This window comes from Dunckerocampus dactyliophorus, chromosome 16, assembly GCF_027744805.1.
Source record: "Dunckerocampus dactyliophorus isolate RoL2022-P2 chromosome 16, RoL_Ddac_1.1, whole genome shotgun sequence".
Taxonomy (NCBI): Eukaryota; Metazoa; Chordata; class Actinopteri; order Syngnathiformes; family Syngnathidae; genus Dunckerocampus; species Dunckerocampus dactyliophorus.
In genome coordinates, this window is record NC_072834.1 from 14,853,770 (window position 1) to 14,873,453 (window position 19,684).

A 19,684-nucleotide genomic window follows, 5' to 3' on the forward strand; every position below is an offset into this window, starting at 1 on the left:
TTTGCCTTCATTTGTGATGGAGATTTGGTTTGATGATTGATGATGGCTGACCTTTCCGAAAAGTTTGGGCTGAATTCCAAATTGTACGACCTCAGCAGAATTTGACGTTAGAGGCTCCAACTGTGTTTACTTACAAGCTAGCAATATTTCTTTCTTCCTCCAAATGCAGAGATTTCACATCATGATATCACGTCTTTTGTGACTCAGACATTTAGTGGGACCTTTAGCAGGCTTTGCTACACATTTTAATGTAAAGATCTGCCAGTCAGCTACAGATGTGGGAGCTGTAAGTTTGATCATTTTGTTTTTATTCAGCAAATAGGCTAACTCACATGAGGTTGCTGTTAAAAATGTAATGTTAGCACATAGCTGTGCTAGTGTTGCTAACGTTTGTGTCGTCCTGTCCCACTCCTTCATGGTACATTGGACAAGAGTTGCAGTGTATATGTCAAAAGTGGATCAAGTACACAATAGCGCTTCTTGGAGACACACATTCTGTCAGAGACAAATACAGCTCATTAGGATTAAAGTTACACACACACAGAGTAGAATTTACTAAATCACTTTTAAACTGTCTACATTCCAGCAAAATACTACAGTATGGGAGCTTCAGCATGTATTTGTCATAATATTGTTGTTCATGTTCTTGTCTACCTTGAAATTATCTTCAGTCAGGCCTTCCTCCGTCTTGGCGTCTCTGATCATGGCGGCCACGTAGCGCTTCACCAGGTTCCTCAGCACCTCCTGTGTACAGTTCATCCATCAAAGAGGCCATCAGCACACCTTCCACTGGCGTCTCCATCGAGGAGTCACGGCCCGTTAGGCGGGAGACAAATGGCAAGCGGCGACTCAAAAAGGAAGCGCACTTCGAGAATACTCCCACCCCGCGCCCCACCCCCACTCACACAACACCCAACCCCCCCGCTGAGGTGAACAAATAGTAAGTCACAAAACACACACTCCAATGACTCTTCTATGACTCACCGCTAATGTCTTCTATCAGCAGATGGAAATGAACAAGTATAGAAATGCTATGTTTGTAACACACGCATACACACATAAAGAGGCGGGTCTTGCCTGGTACTGATGGTTTATTCTCAGGTTCTCTGCAGCTCGCCTCTGCACAGAAGACAACAGACAAAACACATTTTCTTCCTATCAAAGTAAATAGGAAAATGTGCATGCAACACCTAAAATATCAATTAAGAATTGTTTTGATAAAACAATTCCTGGAAGTTTAGACTGAAAATGGTGACTAACAGAGCACACGTTAGGAACACGTACCTGCAGTATCTAAGCTAAAGTTTAGCTAGCTCGGCCAAGTAAGTGGTTGTAGCAGTCAAAATCAATAGGGTTCTTGCTTTGACAGGATGACACTTAGGTTGAATATGGTGACTCGCAGAGTGCAGGCTCGGAACATGCACCTGCTGTAGCATATAAGCTAAAGTTTAGCTAGTTTGGCCACCTGGGTGGTCATATCAGTCAACATCAATAGGTTTCGTGCTTTGATAAAACGATTCTGAATATTGAGGCTGAAAATGGTGACTGGCATCTACAGTATCTAAGCTAAAATTGAGCTGGTTTGGCCACCTAGGTTGTCGTATTGGTCTAAATAAATAGGTTTCTTGGTTAAAGGTCAGGACCTACAGTAGTCTGAAAATATTGACAAGAAGAGCTGCGCTGAGAAGTGAGCTATTATAAATATATTTTAAAAATGAATAGGATTCTTGCATTTGACACTGAACAGTAACAAGTTTCTTGCTTAGATAGTAACTCACTCCGAGTGTCCCAATGGTGTCGTGTCTGGTGGAGCTGCTCCTGTGACAAACTTGTGTCCTGATCCAGCACATGAGGTACCAGAAGGTCTTCGGACTGGGAATGATGTTGAAGGGAGGCGGCAGGGTGGCCCCCTCCTCAAAGTAGCTCATCCACAACTTTGTTCTGGCAAACTTCCACTCAATGTCAGCGTGATCCTACAGGCGAAGAGCACAGGAGGGTTTTATTCAGTCTGGATTTAGTGGATTTGTGCTGCGTTCTCACCGCAATGTGCTGGTAGGAGTTGTTCATCATGGCGATGAGCATGTTAAGTAGCACCACCAGGGAGATTATGTTGTACGTGCCAAACATGGTGGCCCCCACGAATTCTGTGAACTGGTGGTCTGCGTCCACGTTGGTGACATAGAGGCTGATCAGACCGAAGATGGACCAGAAGAGAGACTGCAAGGTCTCAAACAACCTGAGGAAGGACAAGCGTTACTGCGTCCGTCATGTTTGTTTGTCTGTCAGCAACTGAATTAACAAAAAACCTGAAGAGTATTTGCAGCAATAACAGCTTCAACTCTTCTGGGAAGATTTTTTACTAGATTTAGGAGTGTGACTGTGTCCATAAAGTCAGATGTCATGGATGTTGGACCAGAGAGAGAGCTATCTCTGCTCAAGTTCGATGGACTTCATGGTCAAGATGTAACTATGCCTTATGCAGTAGGGTCCACAATAATCAAAGATACCTCTGACAAGGTCCATGTGGAGCAATGGGAGCTCGTCTAACTCCAGATCAGAAGGTTGCGCGTTCAAATCATGTCCGGGTCAGGTTCCCCCAGTTTTTCTATATGAATCATGTTTTGTGCACTGGAAATACAAAAAAAAACCTTCTCCAAAGTGTTCCCACGAAGTAAGTACTTCGGTAAACATCACTCCCCGACGCCTTAAGAGTTGCAGTGTTGGGCATTTGACAGCTTGGGCATTTAGCTTGATGGCTAAATGCCATCTGCAGACCCTGGGCATGGCTGAACCAGGCAGGTTAAACATACAATCATCCAAAATGCCTTGCTAAGATTCAAGGACAACTAAAGACTCACATCCAACCTCTCATTAATTAAAATGGTGGTGTGTCCAATACTATTGTCCATAGTTTGTATTTGAAAGGGAGTTTCAGGTGGCTCTGAATGAATTTTGGATGCTCCTTCCTCTCCAAAGTGACCCCCCCCAATATGTTTTAACAGCTTTCACACCTTGTGCCGCATCACTTCCACACCATTACACCAGAAGCACGTGCACACTCACGTGGAGAAGGCGTTATTCTGCTCCACGCATCGGATGCCCTTACACTTGCCCCTCTCGTTGGAGGCTTTGGTCTCGTAGTAGAAGTAGAGCTGGTTCAGGCCGTTAGCAAAGGCCAACAGGACCTGCAGGACGACAGATGATATTACTTCAAGTTTGATGTGTCTTCAGGAGCTCCTGCTCCGTAAGTGTTAGTGGTGTTACCAGGCAGTAGATGAAGAGAAACTTGAGGATGTCCAGCAGCATCCTTCCCAGAGAGATCTGCAGGGGTCCCAGGTGGGAGTTGGCGGTGAAGAGTGAAATGAGACGAAGGGAGCTGAAGATGTTCGCAATGGCAAAGACGGCCTCCGCTACGAGTGTCGGGTGCCACATCTCCCACTGGTTCCTGGGTTTACTGCCACTGTACTGAAAAACGAATCAAGAAGAAATCAACCAATGTGAGAGGAAAGAATCCTTTCTCAAGACAGCAGCTTACCTTGGTGTAGGCGACAATCTTGAGCGAGATGGTGGCCAGGTACAGAGAGTTCATGACAAAGTCCATCAGGTTCCACCAGTCATGGACGTAGTCTTGGAAACCTCCATCCCACATTTGCTTGATCTCAGCCCAGATGAAACCTTGAAACAGAGAGACAAGCTAAAACACAGTCGACCTGACAGGAATCTCCATGAAACTGGGCTAGCATGTTCTGAACCTCCACAAGTCCAAACCGACACTCACCCAGCACCCAGGGCAGGATCATCCACTCCACAGTGGTGGGCGCCGGCCCCTGACGGTCCTGCTCGGTGGTGACGATGTGCTGCGAGGCGAGCAGCAGCAGGAAGAGGAAGGTCAGGTAGGACGCCGTGTGGCAGATGAACTTGATGAAGGGCTTGCGGATGAAGAGCCCGTAGCGACTCTTGGGGGCGATGAGGTAGCAGACGGCGAACGCCGGGTAGAGGAGGCCAATGAAGACACAGGTGATGAACTTGCCCGCCCAGTGGCGCCGCCTCCAGCCGGGGAACTCATCGTACCAGCGTGACGCCAGAAGCTGCTGGCAGTTTGGCTGGGCTACAAACTGACGAGAAAAGTTCAGGACATGTTGAATTATCGTTGTCTTTTGTGCAAGGCTAGAAGATTTGTTTTGAAACCGTGAGTTAGCCAGTTAGCAGGATTATGCAAAAACCACATAAAGAATTTCCTCAAAACCTTACAGTTACAACCTGAAAAGTCCAGTTGCGATCGATTCAATGCAGTGAGAATATTCACAAGCTTACAGTTACAGTTAGCTAGTTAGCTTGTATTGGGGCCACCAGATGGAGCCGCACTGGAAAACACTGCTGTTTATTGTCATACTGCCACCATCAGGCCTGGAATGGAAAAGTAGCACGCGGCACATCATCATACAACTCGGACTGACTGGTTTATGATGGTACGGCCTTGGTATGAGTCTGCGCTCTACGGGAAGTTGTACTAAACGTGTGCAAACATGCACACACACATACAGAAACACACAATGCAAAGTATCACATCGAGCCACAAGATCTGAGCCACCGCGTCGACCTGCATCGTTGGGTGCCAACTCTGCAGCTCTGTTACCATGGCAACAAGGGATCCTAATTTGTGTGTGTGTGTGTGATCCCGAGTAGAATGAGTCACATTTCCAGACTTCAAAATGCCGTATAAAGACAAAAAGTAAAGAGAGGAAAAAGTATAAAAAGGAACAGCAGAAGAGTGAAGTGCTACTAAGGTTCTGAAGCTCGCCCACGTTGACGCCAGCTGAGTCTTTTAATTAACTTTTACTTGTAAAAGGGCAACGAAAATAATGTTCAGTCTGCTCTTTCATGTTAGTTTCATTAGTTTAGCTGTCTGCCAGGTACAAAACAATTCAAGTCATTTTTGCATATTTTGATACTTTCAGTACCAGAAGTAAATGACAGGAACAGCTTGAAAACCTAACAAGGAGGTGGAGTTACAAACAATATTTGTATTTGTGACATCACATGTGTGATATCCTGTGTGCAACTAGTACTGAGGAAACTTCTAGAGTACAAACACTCACAGTGGGCATATATTTTTAATAATGGTGTTTCATGTACTTTATCAATTATTTACATATTTTGTACTTTTTTGCATAATCCTGTTTTCTCATCCATTGCGACCTCATGCTTGTCTGGGAACCAGTAAATGTGCATTAAATGCATGTGAGTGAAAGTTACGTACTTTATATACTTGTATATGACATGCCTACACTCAGTGGCGGTTCAAGCTATGGGCCATATGGGCAATTTCCCAGGGCGGCATCTTCCGTGACATGGATAAAACCAAAGCCTGTAGTGAGGGGGGTGAGGCTGGTGAGTTCACTGCTAGGCCTCAGCCCTCAGCCCTCAGGTTAATTACAAGGTAAAAAAAACAGTAATTGTTAAAAAACTAAATGTATTTTAATCATAATATTATATAATATTAATTATATTAGAGAGCAAGAGTCTCAAACATATGTTATTTCACTCCGAAAATGTGAAATAAAAAGCAGGGAATTGTGAGTCAATATAAGTTGGTCTAGCCTTGACTGCTTGTTGGGTGATGGTGGGGGATGACGATTAATTGTCATTTGTGTCAACAAAATATGGCAAGAGAACGTCAAAGCCATCTGGTGCACATTTTAGAAAGAAGAGAAATGAAGAACGCGAAGAAATGGGTCAAAGATAAAGGTATGGAGCTACATCATCACTTTATGAACACCATTTTTTCAGTGTTTCTTTTTTATCATTGTGCCTGAATGGTTCCCACGGCCCGGTGGTTAGGAACCTGTGCCTTCCAGCATGCTTGGCTGTGATGGATGTGCACTTTTACAGATCTGAAAATACTCTAAGACGGCCACTTTTATAGAATTGGCTTTTTTGTTTTATAATGTAAGCCTAATGTCTCCATTGACAAATGTACTGTAACTGTTGAATCGTATCGAATCGAATCGTTTGTACACTGTATCAAATTCTTCTGTTTTTAAAGTATATTGTTTTTGAATCTTAACCCGTGTATCTAGATGCGTATCGAATCTTTTACCACAAAGAGATTTACATCGCTACCTATTATAGATATAAACTTATTTCTGTCTGTGATTAATTGAGATTTATTATGAGTTAACTATGGAGCAATGTGATTAATTGCCATTAAATATTTTAATCAATTGACAGCCCTAATTTCTGTACTTCGGATACTGCTTTATCATGTTTGTTAAACTTTCCCATTCAATTTGGTATCAAATTAATATGCAGACTTAAATCATAGTAAATGATGGCGAGTGAAAAAAAAAAACGTGAAGCTCAAATTCAACCCATTAAATTGGAAGGATCCCAACATCAGACTAGACAATCATAATAAATAATAATCATATACAGTATAATAATAATGAATATGATAATAAATAAATAATAATAAATAAATATAAACATAACAAATATAAGACTCTTCTTCCTTGTATTTTGCAAACATCAACTGATTGTATTTTTTCTTGAATTTGCTCATCTCGATGCTTTGTTTGAGTTCCTTACTCAATCCGTTACATAATTAAATTCCACATACTGAAATGCTGTGGGTTTTTAGCGTTGCTCTCGTGTATAAGTGTTTTAAGTTGAGTTTTCCTGTAGATCATATTTCTCCTCTCTTGTAGAAAAGTATTGTATCACATTTTTGGGTAGCAGGTTATTGTTTGCTTTATGTATAATTTTAGCTGTTTGAAACTCGGCAAAGTGTAATATTTGTGATTTTAGAAATACAGGATTTGTATGTTCTCTATACGCGGCATTATGGATTATCCTAACTGATCTTTTTTGTAGTACATTTAGCGAGTGAAGATTGCTTTTATCGTTATTACCCATATTGCCACACAATAAGTTAGATATGGTTATACCAGAGAGCAGTAACGAGTATGGAGTGATTTTTGATCAAGAATACATTTTGCTTATTTCTATATTGAAGTATTTCTTGCCACCTTATGTTGTATATTTTTAATGTGAGATTTCCAGCTCATTTTTTCATCTATTATGATCCCCAAAAATATATTTTCGTTCACCCTTTCAATGTCCACACCATCAATTTGTATTTGCGCGTGCATGTCCTTTCTGCTATTACCAAATAGCATTAATTTTAGTTTTACTGAGGTTCAAGGATAATCTATTTTTAATATGGCCATTTCATCTGTTACTTTTTTAATTAACTCTTGTGTGCTTTCCCCTTAACAAAAAGCAGTACAATAGAATACATCACATTGCTCATTTTGTAGCTCCACATGTCCAAAAGGAGTAGGAAGAAGCAAAGCTTATTTAATCCTACCCCGCGTCCATTTCACATCAATTGCATTTATTCACTTCCTGTATTCCAATGTGGTCTTTACCAGTTGATACATGGGAAAATGATACAATGGAAAATGATAAGGTAATGTCACAATGTAGTAATATAATTGTCAAGGTTTTTCTTCAATCATAATAAAAATTAATCACATAAGTAGTATAATAGTAAATTAATAATAATCAGTTTAAAGACATAACTGAACTTAGTTGTAATAATAGGTGAGTACTGACCCACAAGAATGAAGAGTAAGGAGTGTTGCAGTGATAAGACATAGCATTTTGTACACAGTGGTCCAAAACACTTCTTCCTTGTATTTTGCAAACATCAACTGTTTGTATTGTTTCTTGAAATTGCTCATCTTGGTGCTTTGTTTGAGTTCCTTGCTCAGTCCATTCCCCAATTTGATTCCACATACAGAAATGCTGTGGGTAAAAGATATATACGTAGGACGATATGTACGACGATGACTTATTTAGCAGTACGCATGAGAAACTATCAAAATTTGACTATGCAAAATAAACATTTTTGACAAAGAATTTCAAGTTAATTCATATAAATTTCATGGTTTTTAAGAGTGCAGGAGTAGAGCATAAATGGCTTCAGGTCAAATGTCTGAAGGGGTACACGACTGTGACAAGTTGGGGAACCACTGCCTTTCAGGATACTGCAGTATTGTGTAGAGCATCGCCAGATTTGGTGTTGGGTGTGTGATCCAAGATGGCTGAATAAACAAGCAATGCTGGTAGAAGTATGTCCACATCTTTAGAAATACCACAAGATTCAATGTATCAAAATACAACAGTTTGTTACACAAAATACTGCGTCCTAACCAAGACAGTCATCGATAACAGAGACAACATTTTGGCAAAAACTTTCATTGAAAACTGAATCATACAAAAACTGTGGCATTTGAAATCTGCTTGGGGCCCCAGTTTGGTCAGGGGCGACCCTAGGGAAAAGTGTAAAAATAGTGTAGGTGGAAAAGTAAGCGCAATCAAAGCGGAACCACAAACAATCGTCAAGCTTCCACCTTCTCGTTTTCTTAAATAAGAAGAAGCGCATTTGCCACAGTAAGACTGTACATCTTCATGCACCATGATGCACTGCTTTAGATCAAGTGCAAATGAAAGTAATCCTGCTGAGGGCCCCCAGGGAGAGGGGGGGCAAGGAGTTAATGTGCGCTTTAATGCTGATCTTATCTACTGTGTGTTCTGATGCTTGACTGCTCACTTTGCTCCCTTTTTGCTCCTCAGACTCCACCCCACCCGGACAGCACTCTGCACAGTGCACATGTGCATGCAGGCCTGCAGGTACAACGGTCTTTGGGAAGACATTTTCTTGATCAATAATTACAAATCTTAACAAACAAGTACTGATGAATACTCCATTTTTATTGGTATACATTTTAGATGCCCCAAAATACTGAAAGTGAAAGTGTTTCCACTGTGGAATGTACAGATGGAACAGAAAGTCAATGGAACCTGAGGCTCAGAGCTAAATTCTTTCCTATACAAAGACTACAAGTCAAGTGTAAGAAAATAAACAAATAATAAAAAAAATGAGCACGTAAACATGTAACAAACACTAATAATGTTAACACACTAAGTTAGCTAACCTAGGGCGCCTCACTCCATTCATTTTACACCACTCTGTGCTGTACATACAGTACATATACTGTATACTGTAACAGTGGCACATCACTGGACACTCAATGTGGACACCCTTAAGTGTCCAAATTGCGGCCCAGCAGCAATTTATTTTTTATTGGGCCACGACACATTGTAGAAATAAATAATAATTTAAAAATAGAGCAAAAGGCATAATGTAATAAAATATTGATAATCTGACCTCCCTCAATTGAGGTATAAATTCCGACTTACACCAAAAATCAACGTACAATGCGTGGTAAGAACAGAACTGCAAATTGAGGATATCCTCCTGCTTCGAGACACAACATAACCGCGGTACAATAAGGATATTAGCTTGATCAAATGGCCAAATCAATTCAGCCTGCTTATCCAAAGTTTGAGTGTTTTTTAGAAGTTCAGAAATGACCTTGTCATAAATTGGGTTGGGCATCGAATCTCGAGCATCGATGGGAACCGGGACTAACATTCCGATTCTCCCGGTATCTTTCAAATGTTTTTATTTTGATTCCTAGGTTCGATGCCCACTTCGCTGACTAGAAGAAATAGCCGCAAACACCAAAGAAGAAAAACGTCTGGCATAACTTCATAGATAAGCGCGGTCAGCTCAGAGCAACATTTGCAACACAATGATATCCTGCAAACGAGGGTGCGTGACCAACATGATTAATGTTCACACATTCATGGTGTACAAATGACAAAGTACGGTAGCTCGATGCACCACATCGGACTTCCTCTAAGCAGTCAATATCAGGGAAGTTAAACAAAAAAATGAGGTCTGTTTCATACCAATGTACCCGAGGGCTTCAGGATGCTAGCTGATGTGGAAGGTCAGAGTACATAAAGGACAGGAGCTACGGCTACGGCTAGGGAAGGTTATCATTTGCACAGTAAGTCTCTGTGTCATTCTCAGTCAAGGGACCCTCTCAACTCACACAACACACTTCTGGCCTTCACAATAACAACGCTTTGGGCTATATCCTGTTTAGTTGTGTTAACATAGTAAGGGTGTCATAAAAAATACCTGACATCAACATTGAGGCAACAAACAAAGTATACTACTTTTCAAAAGTAAACATCTTTTTTGAAATTGTATTCCTGTAAAAAAAAAATTCAATTTATATTCAAGGTGAATGGTTTGAAATTTACAGTATGTACTGCATGGTTGAAAATAGTCCTGTAAGAAATTCATAGTGACGTTAATAAAAAGTTCATATCATTAACCAATTCATGGAGAAGTTCAGTCATTTGATCCAAAAAGAACTCTGGTTAGTGCCCTCATTTAAACCGTTTTATGACCCTGCCTCTAAAAAGCATAGGAATCGAGAATAGTTAGGAACCGGCATTGAAAAGAGGAATCGGAACCGGAATCGTTCAAATTCAAACGATGCCCCATTCGTGACTCACAGCGACACCTCTATTCTTCTATTCAGGACAGCGTTATATAAGATAGGTAAGTGTTGATTAGACATGGCAGCACAGACAGAAAGCTGTTAACATGAGCTCTTGCTGAAATCACCCAGAACCCTCCGAGCCATGGGGTCATTCCTCACAGAGCAAATCTCAAACAGACTTCCACTATCCAGTTTTATCATCGCGTGGCTCGTTTTTCGCTCAACTACACCGAAAATTCTCATTTGAGGTGCGCTGAGATCATTGGGGCTTTCAGGGAGGGGGCTCACATCACTCACACCTGCACTCATTGACACCACACGCACACAACACAATGACTTTTTATCATGTGACAAGGTGGCTTTTTTTAATCATGTGACAAGCCAGGCTGGTTCTCAGGTAACCCGTCAAAGTCCAGGTGTGATGGAATGACGCTTAATTAAACAGCCCACTTGATTGACATGCTAACATCACGCAGGAGAGACTAATTAGCGAGAATAATTAACACCTAATCATCTTGTCATTTCTCATTAACTTGACCAGCAGCAGCCTCGAAAAAAAGTCAACGTGATTATGAAGCTTTCAGTCGGCAGTGAGAGCACTTGAATTCCTTCATTTTATTCCATTATAAGGACCTGAGGTTATGATGGCATGAGTGTAACGAGATTATGAGGTTATGTTACGTGGGGTTGGGGTTATACTGTGTGGATTGTTATGTTATGATATGAGGTGATGAAAACAGCTCATAAAGAGTTGTTATATGAGGTTGTCTGATGTTATGACGATATAAAGTTGTGAAATCATAGTAGTATTATACTTTGAGATTATGAGATTGTTTTATGGCATCATGAGGTTACAGTGTGGGAGGTTACAATTTAACGAGGCTGTGGTATTATGAAGTTAAGACGACTTGAGGCTATGAGAGTATGATGTCATGAGGTTACGTAAATCATGAGGCTATATTATGAGCCTTTGAGGTTGATCTATTATGAGGTTATGAGATCATGAATTTATGATGTAAGGACACGTTCCCCTGAGATCATGAGATATGATGTTATGAGTTTGAGTCTTTGAAATCATGAGTTTTTGAGGTTATGATACTGTCTGTTTATGATATTTTATGGATATGGATATGAGGTCATAAACATATGACTTTGTGAGGTTATGAAATGTGAGATTATGACAACATGAGGTATGAGGGTGTGATGTGACGGTCATGAGGCTATGAGATTTTGCATTTGTGAGCATGCAGCCTCATTGGTTATGTGATGCCATGAGGTTGTGAATGATAAATGTCACAAACTTACCTCTTTTTGGTGGTACTTGATGGCTAATTTGAGCCTTGCCAGGTCGCCGTTGCCCTCCTCCTCCAGCAGATTGACGTCATCTCTGTAGTTGAGGATCATCTCCAGCTCTCGGGAACTTCTGGTCTGATCTAGGAGGTCTTTGGCAAACTGCTTACACTGCTGAGACAGCTCCTCATACTCTGATTTGAACTCGTTCTCCACCTGAAAGTGCACAAATGACATAGTTATAAGCTGTCTATATATTCAAGCAGCTCCACCATGAGACTGGAGGACAGCTTTCAGATGCTCTTCACCTTGCTGAGCTCCTGCAGCTCCCAGCTGAGCCTGAAGGCCGTGAGGAAGGGGTCCTCGCTGGAGAGGGCAATGAGCGAAGGGCTGGATAGCGCCTTGTAGATATTGAGGCGAGAACGCGAGTGTCGCAGACTGTCGACGTCGGAACTTGACACACACTCAACACAGTTGCAGCGCACCTGCAGCAACACACACACACACGCATACACAGACATTGTGATGAGAATCTAAGCTGTGCGGGGTGTAAGTTGGAGGCGGCATGTGCGTGTTTCTGTAAACATTAAAGCAAATTTAGTTCTTGACGAACTTAAATGTGTAAACATCAAAGACAGTGTAGATGGTTTCGGTGGTTTTTGTACATGTTTCGTAATCAAAGGGAATTTTGTTTTTGACTGACCAAGCGTTATTCGAAAACATCAATGACAACTTTTTGATTGGCCTTTCGTGTTACCCACCTCGTTCGACCAGGGTCATTCCGCCCTGGGCTCGAACCAGAGTCGAGAACACTAGCCGTCGAGCTATCCAACTCAACTTCCAGCGCGACTCTTTAGGTGTCAAGGAGTGAGGTTTGCCAACGTATCACACAGCTGCACCAGCTGTAGATGTTTTCATAAACATCAAAGACAATTTTGCATTTCCGACAAAGTTGAAATTTTGAAGACCCAAACGTAGCTACATGCTAGTCATGGAAACATCACAGACAACTTAGCATTTCTGACAAACCTTAATGTCAATGTTTTCATAATTATCGAAGGAATGTTTAATGGTCTTATTTCGTAAACATCAAAGACAATGTTGTTTTCGGAAAACCCTAATGTTTTTCGTAAAGATCCAAGGAAATTTAAATTTTGGCATATCTTGTGGAGATACTTTCGTAAACATCAAAGACAATTTTGCATTTCTGATTCATTTTGACAAATTGATGTTTTTTGGAAACAGACAAGGCAACTTAGTCTTTGACTTATCTAGTGTAAGGAAATGTTTTGATGAACTAAATGTACATATTTTTGTAAACACCAAAGTCAGTGCTGGTTTTGGCAAACCTCATGAACGTGTTTTGTAAATAACAAAGGAAATTTAAATTTTGACATATCTAGTGTAAATAATTTTGTAAATATCAAAGACATTTTTCCGAGGCATTTTGACAAATTAAATGTACGTTTTTCATAAACATCAGACAATTAAGATAATTTAGTCTTTGACTTACCTAGCATAGATATTTCGTAAAAATGTTTTTGATGAACTAAACTACATATTTTCAAACACCAAAGTCAGTGTTGTTTTTGGCAAACCTCATGTACGTGTTTTGTAAATAACAAAGGAAATTTAAATTTGGACATATCTAGCGTAAATAATTTTGTAAATATCAAAGACAATTTTCCGAGGCATTGTGACAAATTAAATGTACGTTTTTCATAAACATCAGACAATTAAGATAATTTAGTCTTTGACTTACCTAGTGTAGATATTTCGTAAATGTCAAAGGAAATGTTTTCGATGAACATTTTTTTAAACAACAAAGTCTGTTGTTTTTGGCAAACCTCATGTACGTGTTTTCGTAAACATCAAAGACATAGTATTTTTGTAAGCATCAAAGACAATTTTCCATTGCGTCGATGTTTTCATAAACGGCGAAGGAAATGTCATTTTTCTGCACTTTAGCACAACTTACTGCATATTATGCTTCCACATATTTGAAGTAGTTCTTCCTTGCTGACCACAGTACTGCACATACATGAAATATATAGAGTAGAAATATTATTCATAGCTACTGTTGACTGATGAAGGAAATCCGGTGCGAGTCAGCAAGCTTTACACCCTTTGACCGTATCATTGAATCATGGGAATGCTGCACGTTGCTAAATCACACTCAGACGTAGATGTGAGATATATTGGACCAAATGTGGCCAAAGTGCTGAGTCGGGTTTGGTCAGACCGCCGGGCCTACCTCGTGCGGCTGCGGCATGGACACGCCTTTCTGCACCAGAAGCTTGATGATTTCGTAGTTGTTGGTGTGCGCCGCCAGGATGATGGGTGTGATGTCGGGGGTGAAGTCGGAGAACTGCTTGTCCAGTAAGATGGGGGGAACCTTTGGGGGTGACATGAATTCTTAATATTACACGTGTACTCGCTGACCACTTTTTTTAGGGACAAAATCTAATGCTAATAATGTTTTCAAATGCAATAATTCAAAAATAGATTTCTTTCAGAGAGGTCTTTAACAATATGTTTATTGTTGTGCTTGTACAACTGTACTGTATCATACTGAGAGCTTTTTCTAATATTTTCAACCTCTCGTGTCGCTACAAAACATTAGAAACAGCTCTCAGTATGATGTACAACAGTTGTACAAGCACATTACAGACCTGCCAAACTTGAAGATATTTAGTAAGTACTCTTGCCCCCTATGTCCACTGGGCCACACTTACACCCCTGCTTTTATGTAGCTCTTTGTCAGGGTGAAGCGTGTGACGTGACGTCAGTTTCCTTGGTAGTAAGTCAACTATGGTAATTAAAGGGAGAAGGGGAGCGTTACTGCAGCTGGAAGTAATCCATGCGTTACAACACTCATTTTTATTGCACATGTTGATCCGAAATCGGAGGAAAGCGTTCGTGGAGGTGGGCTGTATGCCCTCTGAAGGAGTCGTATACACACAAGGCATAATGTACTACAAGCCAACCGATCACAGCCTTGGCACTCGATTTTTGGGGGAGGTGTACGTCACGCTATTTATGCAAGAGCGTTTGCAAGAGCGGATATGAGCGAGCCTGGTGTCGTGTACACTGGTGCCTCAACACAGGAGCATAATCCAGGTTTCGCAGACTAAACTCGCGTGTACGAAGTGTGTAGATGTTGGCAGGTCAGACATTAATGAACATTTTCCATCAATGTTTGCTTTTAGTTAGTTTTTTAGCAGTATGTTGCAAAAAAAAAACTGCTGCATAGCCCATATTTTCCACTTCAGTTTACATTGAGGGCATGTTTCCTTATTTTTCCTCAATGAATAATACATGAGGCCTAATGACAAATTTCAGGCTTATACTGGAGGTCTTCACCTTTGAAAGTGTACATTTTGGTGCTGATTCTGATTAGTCAGCCTTACTCTCTGCCAACCTAATTGTCTGTGTAAAGGCACACTTTTTGCTCCAGCGTGTGTATTGGACCTTATTAGCTTGTGTACCAAATGAATTGCCCCGCACATTGTTAGATGGAGCCAGCTTGTTGTCTTTTTCTCGTCTTCTTTCAATTCTAAGAGACAATGTGTCAGAGAAGAGAACGCTGAGCCGATTGAAAGCGGTTCAAAGGTCCAGCCGGCCACTGTCGTCTTGTTTTGATAAGTGCTTCAAAAATAGATTTCTTTATCACAGCTGGTGTTGGAGGAGCAGTTCACACCTCTGCGGCTAAAGCAGCACTGCAATTCCCACGACGTCCAGCAGGAGCACAAACCACTTAACATCATAAGAAGGTCTTTTTTTTTATCAGATTGTGTGCAGCAAGAGAGAAGCTTAATGCACGCTGCAGATAAGAGCTTATTTCACATCCTGACACTGAACAAGCACACAACTTGAAGCTTCTCCAAACACTACCAGACTGCATTTGCAATGTTTGCATCACAATATAGTTTTGACCTACATGCTCACAATACAAACGTCACATTATTTAGCTGAGCACAATACAACTGAAAAGTGGATCCCACTTTTTTTCTCTTATGACCCAATTTTGAGTGGAAATATTCCCTCCAATAAAATGTATCACAGCCAGTGGCCCTTTGAAATGGAAAAACTGGTACTCCACTAACCACATCACAGGAAAACTGATGAACCCTTTTAATTCCAAAGGCGATATTATAAGTCACACAGACACCAAAATGAATTAGTCATCCATCATAAAACCTTGCATGTATTTTTAGCTAGGAACATACAGCACCCGGCTAAAGTTTTGAGACACTTTCTTATTTATGCTATTAAATAGGAAGGTGTCCCCATACTTTTCACTGCCAATGTAGGTGAACTTATGCAGGGCAGCTTGTTGCTAGATAGAATTGGTTGGGCACAATAATTTATGCCACAAAATCCAATGGGCGCCCAAACATAAAATGCCTCAGGTGTGCATAATGAAGTGTTTAGGGAATGTATTTAATTGACGCTAAAAAACAAGGGCAACATAAAAAGCTACAGGGTTTTTTGGACATCCAACGTACAAGGCTGTTTTTAAAGAGTTACAACCCAGCATGCTTTGCGTCTGCAAAGATAAGTCCATCAAAGTCCAAACGTAGTCTATTCCTTATTAGCTAAGACACTGGTGACAGATTGGATGCCTTTTTCCAGACAGACGTTGACTCTAATCAATGAGCTTTGGCAGCGCCGTGTTGATGTATTCTGGTCGCACGCATGCAAACACACATGCACACGCACACACAGCTTGTTTAGTCGAGTCCAGAGGAAATGTTCTGGCTGGTAGATCACACAGCCGGCAAGCGTTTGGCTGCTTCATCACATCCCCACTGCACAAATCAGCTTATGTTCCCTTTTGTCTCCACATTGGTTTTCATCTTTTGTTCCTTTTCCAGAGCTTCAAAAAGAACATCTGCAACGTTTCAGCTCAATGCTTCTGCTGATGGTGATGGACTGGAGACAAAGAAGGTGTGTACAGCACACGTGTGGCATGAAGTGATAACAAACATTGAATGAAGTCTATTAGTAGCTTCTAATTAACTGTCACTTGTGTTCCGTCGGTGTGATTCCCGCCGCCCCTGCCTCAGCTCACCTGCATACCGCCGCTGGGCTTCTTGTGGTTGAGCAACAGCTCCACAGCACCCACCACCTCCTTGCGGATGGCATGCAGCAGGGCGTCACCGACATACACGTTGAAGCCGAGCAGCAGCTCGATGATCTCCAGGTTCTCATTCTCGATGGCAATGAGCAGTGCCGTGCGGCCCAGCGGGTCGATGCAGTTGATGTTGATCTTGAAGTAGATCTCCGCCTCCTGCATTCACGTGGAGAGCAAGAACCTTACTGATTTTCAAAGCATACACTGTATGACCAGAGATTTTTTTAGGGTAGCTGAGCCCTCTGGAGGCACAGATTTGGACCAATCTTGGAACTTTTACTGTCAAAACAATACAGATACAGTACTTTGCACAGTTTTGTTTTAAAAGGAGTGATACATCTGTCACTAGCTCCTTTTCCACCGCAGGAACTTTTTTAGGAACTTTTCTATTGGGCAAGAGCAAGAAACCTACTGTTTAAGGTAGCTGAGCTCTCTTGAAGTCACAAATTTAACCCAATCTTGGAAATTATAAAGTCAAAACAACACCTCAGCTGATATGTACATTAGTACAGCTTTGCTTTGTAAGGAGTGATACATCTGTCACGAATCCCTTTTCTACTGCAGTAATCTATTTACATGTAATTTTGAAAATACATGCTGCGTCTCCAGCAAAACTACCCGGAACTTTTGAAAACCTCAGGCAAATAAAAAAGTTCCTCTGGTGGAAAAGGGGCAAGTGGATGTATCACTCCTTACAAAACACCGCTGTACAAAATATCTGTAGAACAGTTTGTTTTGGCATTAAAATCTCCAACGTTGGGTCAATTCGGTGAATTCAACAGAGCTGAGCTCACCTAAAAACATCTTTGTACATGCTTTGAAAATCACTAGGGTTTTTGCTCTTGCTCAATAGAAAAGTTCCTGCAGTGGAAAAGGGGCTAGTGAATTTTATCACTCCTTACAAAGCAACACTGTACAAAATATCAGTAGAATCAGTAAAGCTCTAGTAAGGGGCTAGTGACAGATGCATCACTCCTTACAAAACAAAATATCAGTAGAATCAGTACAGCCCTAGTAAGGGGCTAGTGACAGATGCATCACTCCTTACAAAACAAAATATCTGTAGAATCAGTCAAGGTTTTGTTTTGACATTACAACTTCCAAGACTGGCTCAAATTTGTGACCTAAAGAGACCTCGGCTGCCCTAAAAACATTTTTGGTCATATACAGCCATGGTCAAAAATCTTGGCATGCCAAAGATGCCAATGTTTTTGGCCTGATTTGGTTGTATTCCATACAGGCATGGCCAAAAACATTGGCATCTTTGGCATGCCAAGATTTTTGGCCATGACTCTATGCTTCAAAAATCAGCAGGGTTCTTGCTCTTGCTCAATAGAAAACTTCCTGCGGTGGAAAAGGGGATAGTGAGTTTTAACACTCCTTAGAAAGCAACACTGTACAAAATATCAGTAGAATCAGTAATACTCTTGTTTCGACATTAAAAGTTCCAAGATTACTTCAAATTTCTGACGTCAAGAGAGCTCCCCACCCTAAAAAAAAACACTTTTGTCATACATGCTTTGAAAATCAGTTGCGTTCTGGCTCTTGTTCAATAGAAAAGTTCCTGAAAAAGTTGCTACGGTGGAAAACAGGCTTTTGACGGATATATCACTCCTTACATAGCAATGCTGTACAAAATATCAGCGGAGGCCTTGTTTTGACATTGAAAGTGAAAGTGTCAAGATTGGTTCAAATTCGTGACTTCAACAGAACTCAGCTACCCTAAAACACAGTTCTTGGTGATAAAAGTTCCTGGGGTGTTGGTGGAAAAGGGGCTACTGAGGGCATCTTAGGAGCAGCTGCTTGCTGCTCTGCTGAGCCACTTACAGTAAAAGTCGAAGTCGTCTTTCCTGTTGTTCCCTAACGGCTGTCTTTAATAAAGCGCTGTATTGATCAAACCTCGGCACTAATGAGGCCTGACACACCTGCAGGGCCTGCTTGACGCTGGCATAGTCTCCCTTCTCCACGGCGCCCAGGTACGCCTTCTCCAGCGCAGACAGCTCAGACTCGGCCCGGACGATTCTCAGCGGGATGCGGTCCCGGTATGACGAGCTGTCTGAGCGCCGGTAGTACAGCTGTGACATCACCCCGGGCCTCCCCCGCTGTTAACACCTGCTAACAGATGCTAACAGACGCTGCCGGGCCGCAGGGCGTCGCCCTGAGGAGGCACAGGGGGAAAAGGTTGTAAAAATGTCACCGTGTAGTTAACATCAATAGCTTGCTAATTGATTGACAGTTGCTTTAGTGGTTGCCTGGTGACTGCAAGAAGATGCTTTTAAAACTTGTGCTCTGCGTTATAGCCAAAGTTATGCTGATTTGAATGAACAAGATGTAGTAGGTGTCCCCATAATTTTGACTGGTACTGTCAAAAAATAGAATTTGTGCCTGGCAGTGTGTTGCTACGCAGAATTTGTGGAGCGTAATTATCTATGCCCCACAGTCCAAATGGAAAAAAACAAACTCATATGCTATCCATGCCCACTATGCCATGGCTATGAGCAACAAAAACCTACTGATTTTGAATGAGAAGATGGTTGAAGTAGCAGAGATGAAAAGTCTCGCTCTATCGAGTACTTTCAAAATACGTGGCACAGGAAGTCCATCCAAGAAACATTCTTTACAGATGTTCTGTAAAGAATTAAGAATGAGGTGATTTAGTGAGATTAACTTTAAAATAGTGTATGGATGATAGCACGTTGGATGGCCGATCTGTGGAATAGATTGGAAAATGAAGCTTTTCATCTGCTGTTAGCTGCTTGCTACATCAAAAGCTAAGTGTTATTTATTCATTGTTCCAAATTTGAGCAACATTTCAAACCACTAGACACTT

The 19,684-nt window shown here is 41.3% G+C and overlaps 1 protein-coding gene and 1 long non-coding RNA gene across 3 annotated transcripts in view; one reads left to right on the top strand and one right to left on the bottom strand.

Annotated features, from left to right (window-relative positions):
• Positions 1 to 19,684, bottom strand: part of LOC129169293 (short transient receptor potential channel 4-like) — a 29,534-nt gene that overhangs the window by 5,493 nt on the left and 4,357 nt on the right. The window contains exons 3-15 of one of the 2 annotated variants that reach the window (XM_054755585.1): positions 18,780 to 19,012; positions 16,792 to 17,010; positions 13,972 to 14,112; positions 12,026 to 12,202; positions 11,733 to 11,933; positions 3,779 to 4,115; positions 3,536 to 3,675; positions 3,265 to 3,465; positions 3,064 to 3,185; positions 2,041 to 2,236; positions 1,779 to 1,973; positions 1,078 to 1,119; positions 655 to 744 (exon numbers count right to left, since the gene is read on the bottom strand). In XM_054755585.1, the coding sequence (XP_054611560.1) occupies positions 655 to 744; positions 1,078 to 1,119; positions 1,779 to 1,973; positions 2,041 to 2,236; positions 3,064 to 3,185; positions 3,265 to 3,465; positions 3,536 to 3,675; positions 3,779 to 4,115; positions 11,733 to 11,933; positions 12,026 to 12,202; positions 13,972 to 14,112; positions 16,792 to 17,010; positions 18,780 to 18,938 (2,220 nt within the window). In that variant the 5' untranslated portion in view covers positions 18,939 to 19,012. The remainder of the gene's footprint in view (positions 1 to 654; positions 745 to 1,077; positions 1,120 to 1,778; positions 1,974 to 2,040; positions 2,237 to 3,063; positions 3,186 to 3,264; positions 3,466 to 3,535; positions 3,676 to 3,778; positions 4,116 to 11,732; positions 11,934 to 12,025; positions 12,203 to 13,971; positions 14,113 to 16,791; positions 17,011 to 18,779; positions 19,013 to 19,684) is intronic. The other variant, XM_054755586.1, reaches the window with a different exon arrangement.
• On the top strand, positions 494 to 17,988 carry LOC129169294 (uncharacterized). Its single transcript, XR_008566402.1, has 4 exons — positions 494 to 940; positions 8,641 to 8,697; positions 16,595 to 16,667; positions 16,787 to 17,988. It is a non-coding gene; the product is annotated as an uncharacterized LOC129169294 (long non-coding RNA).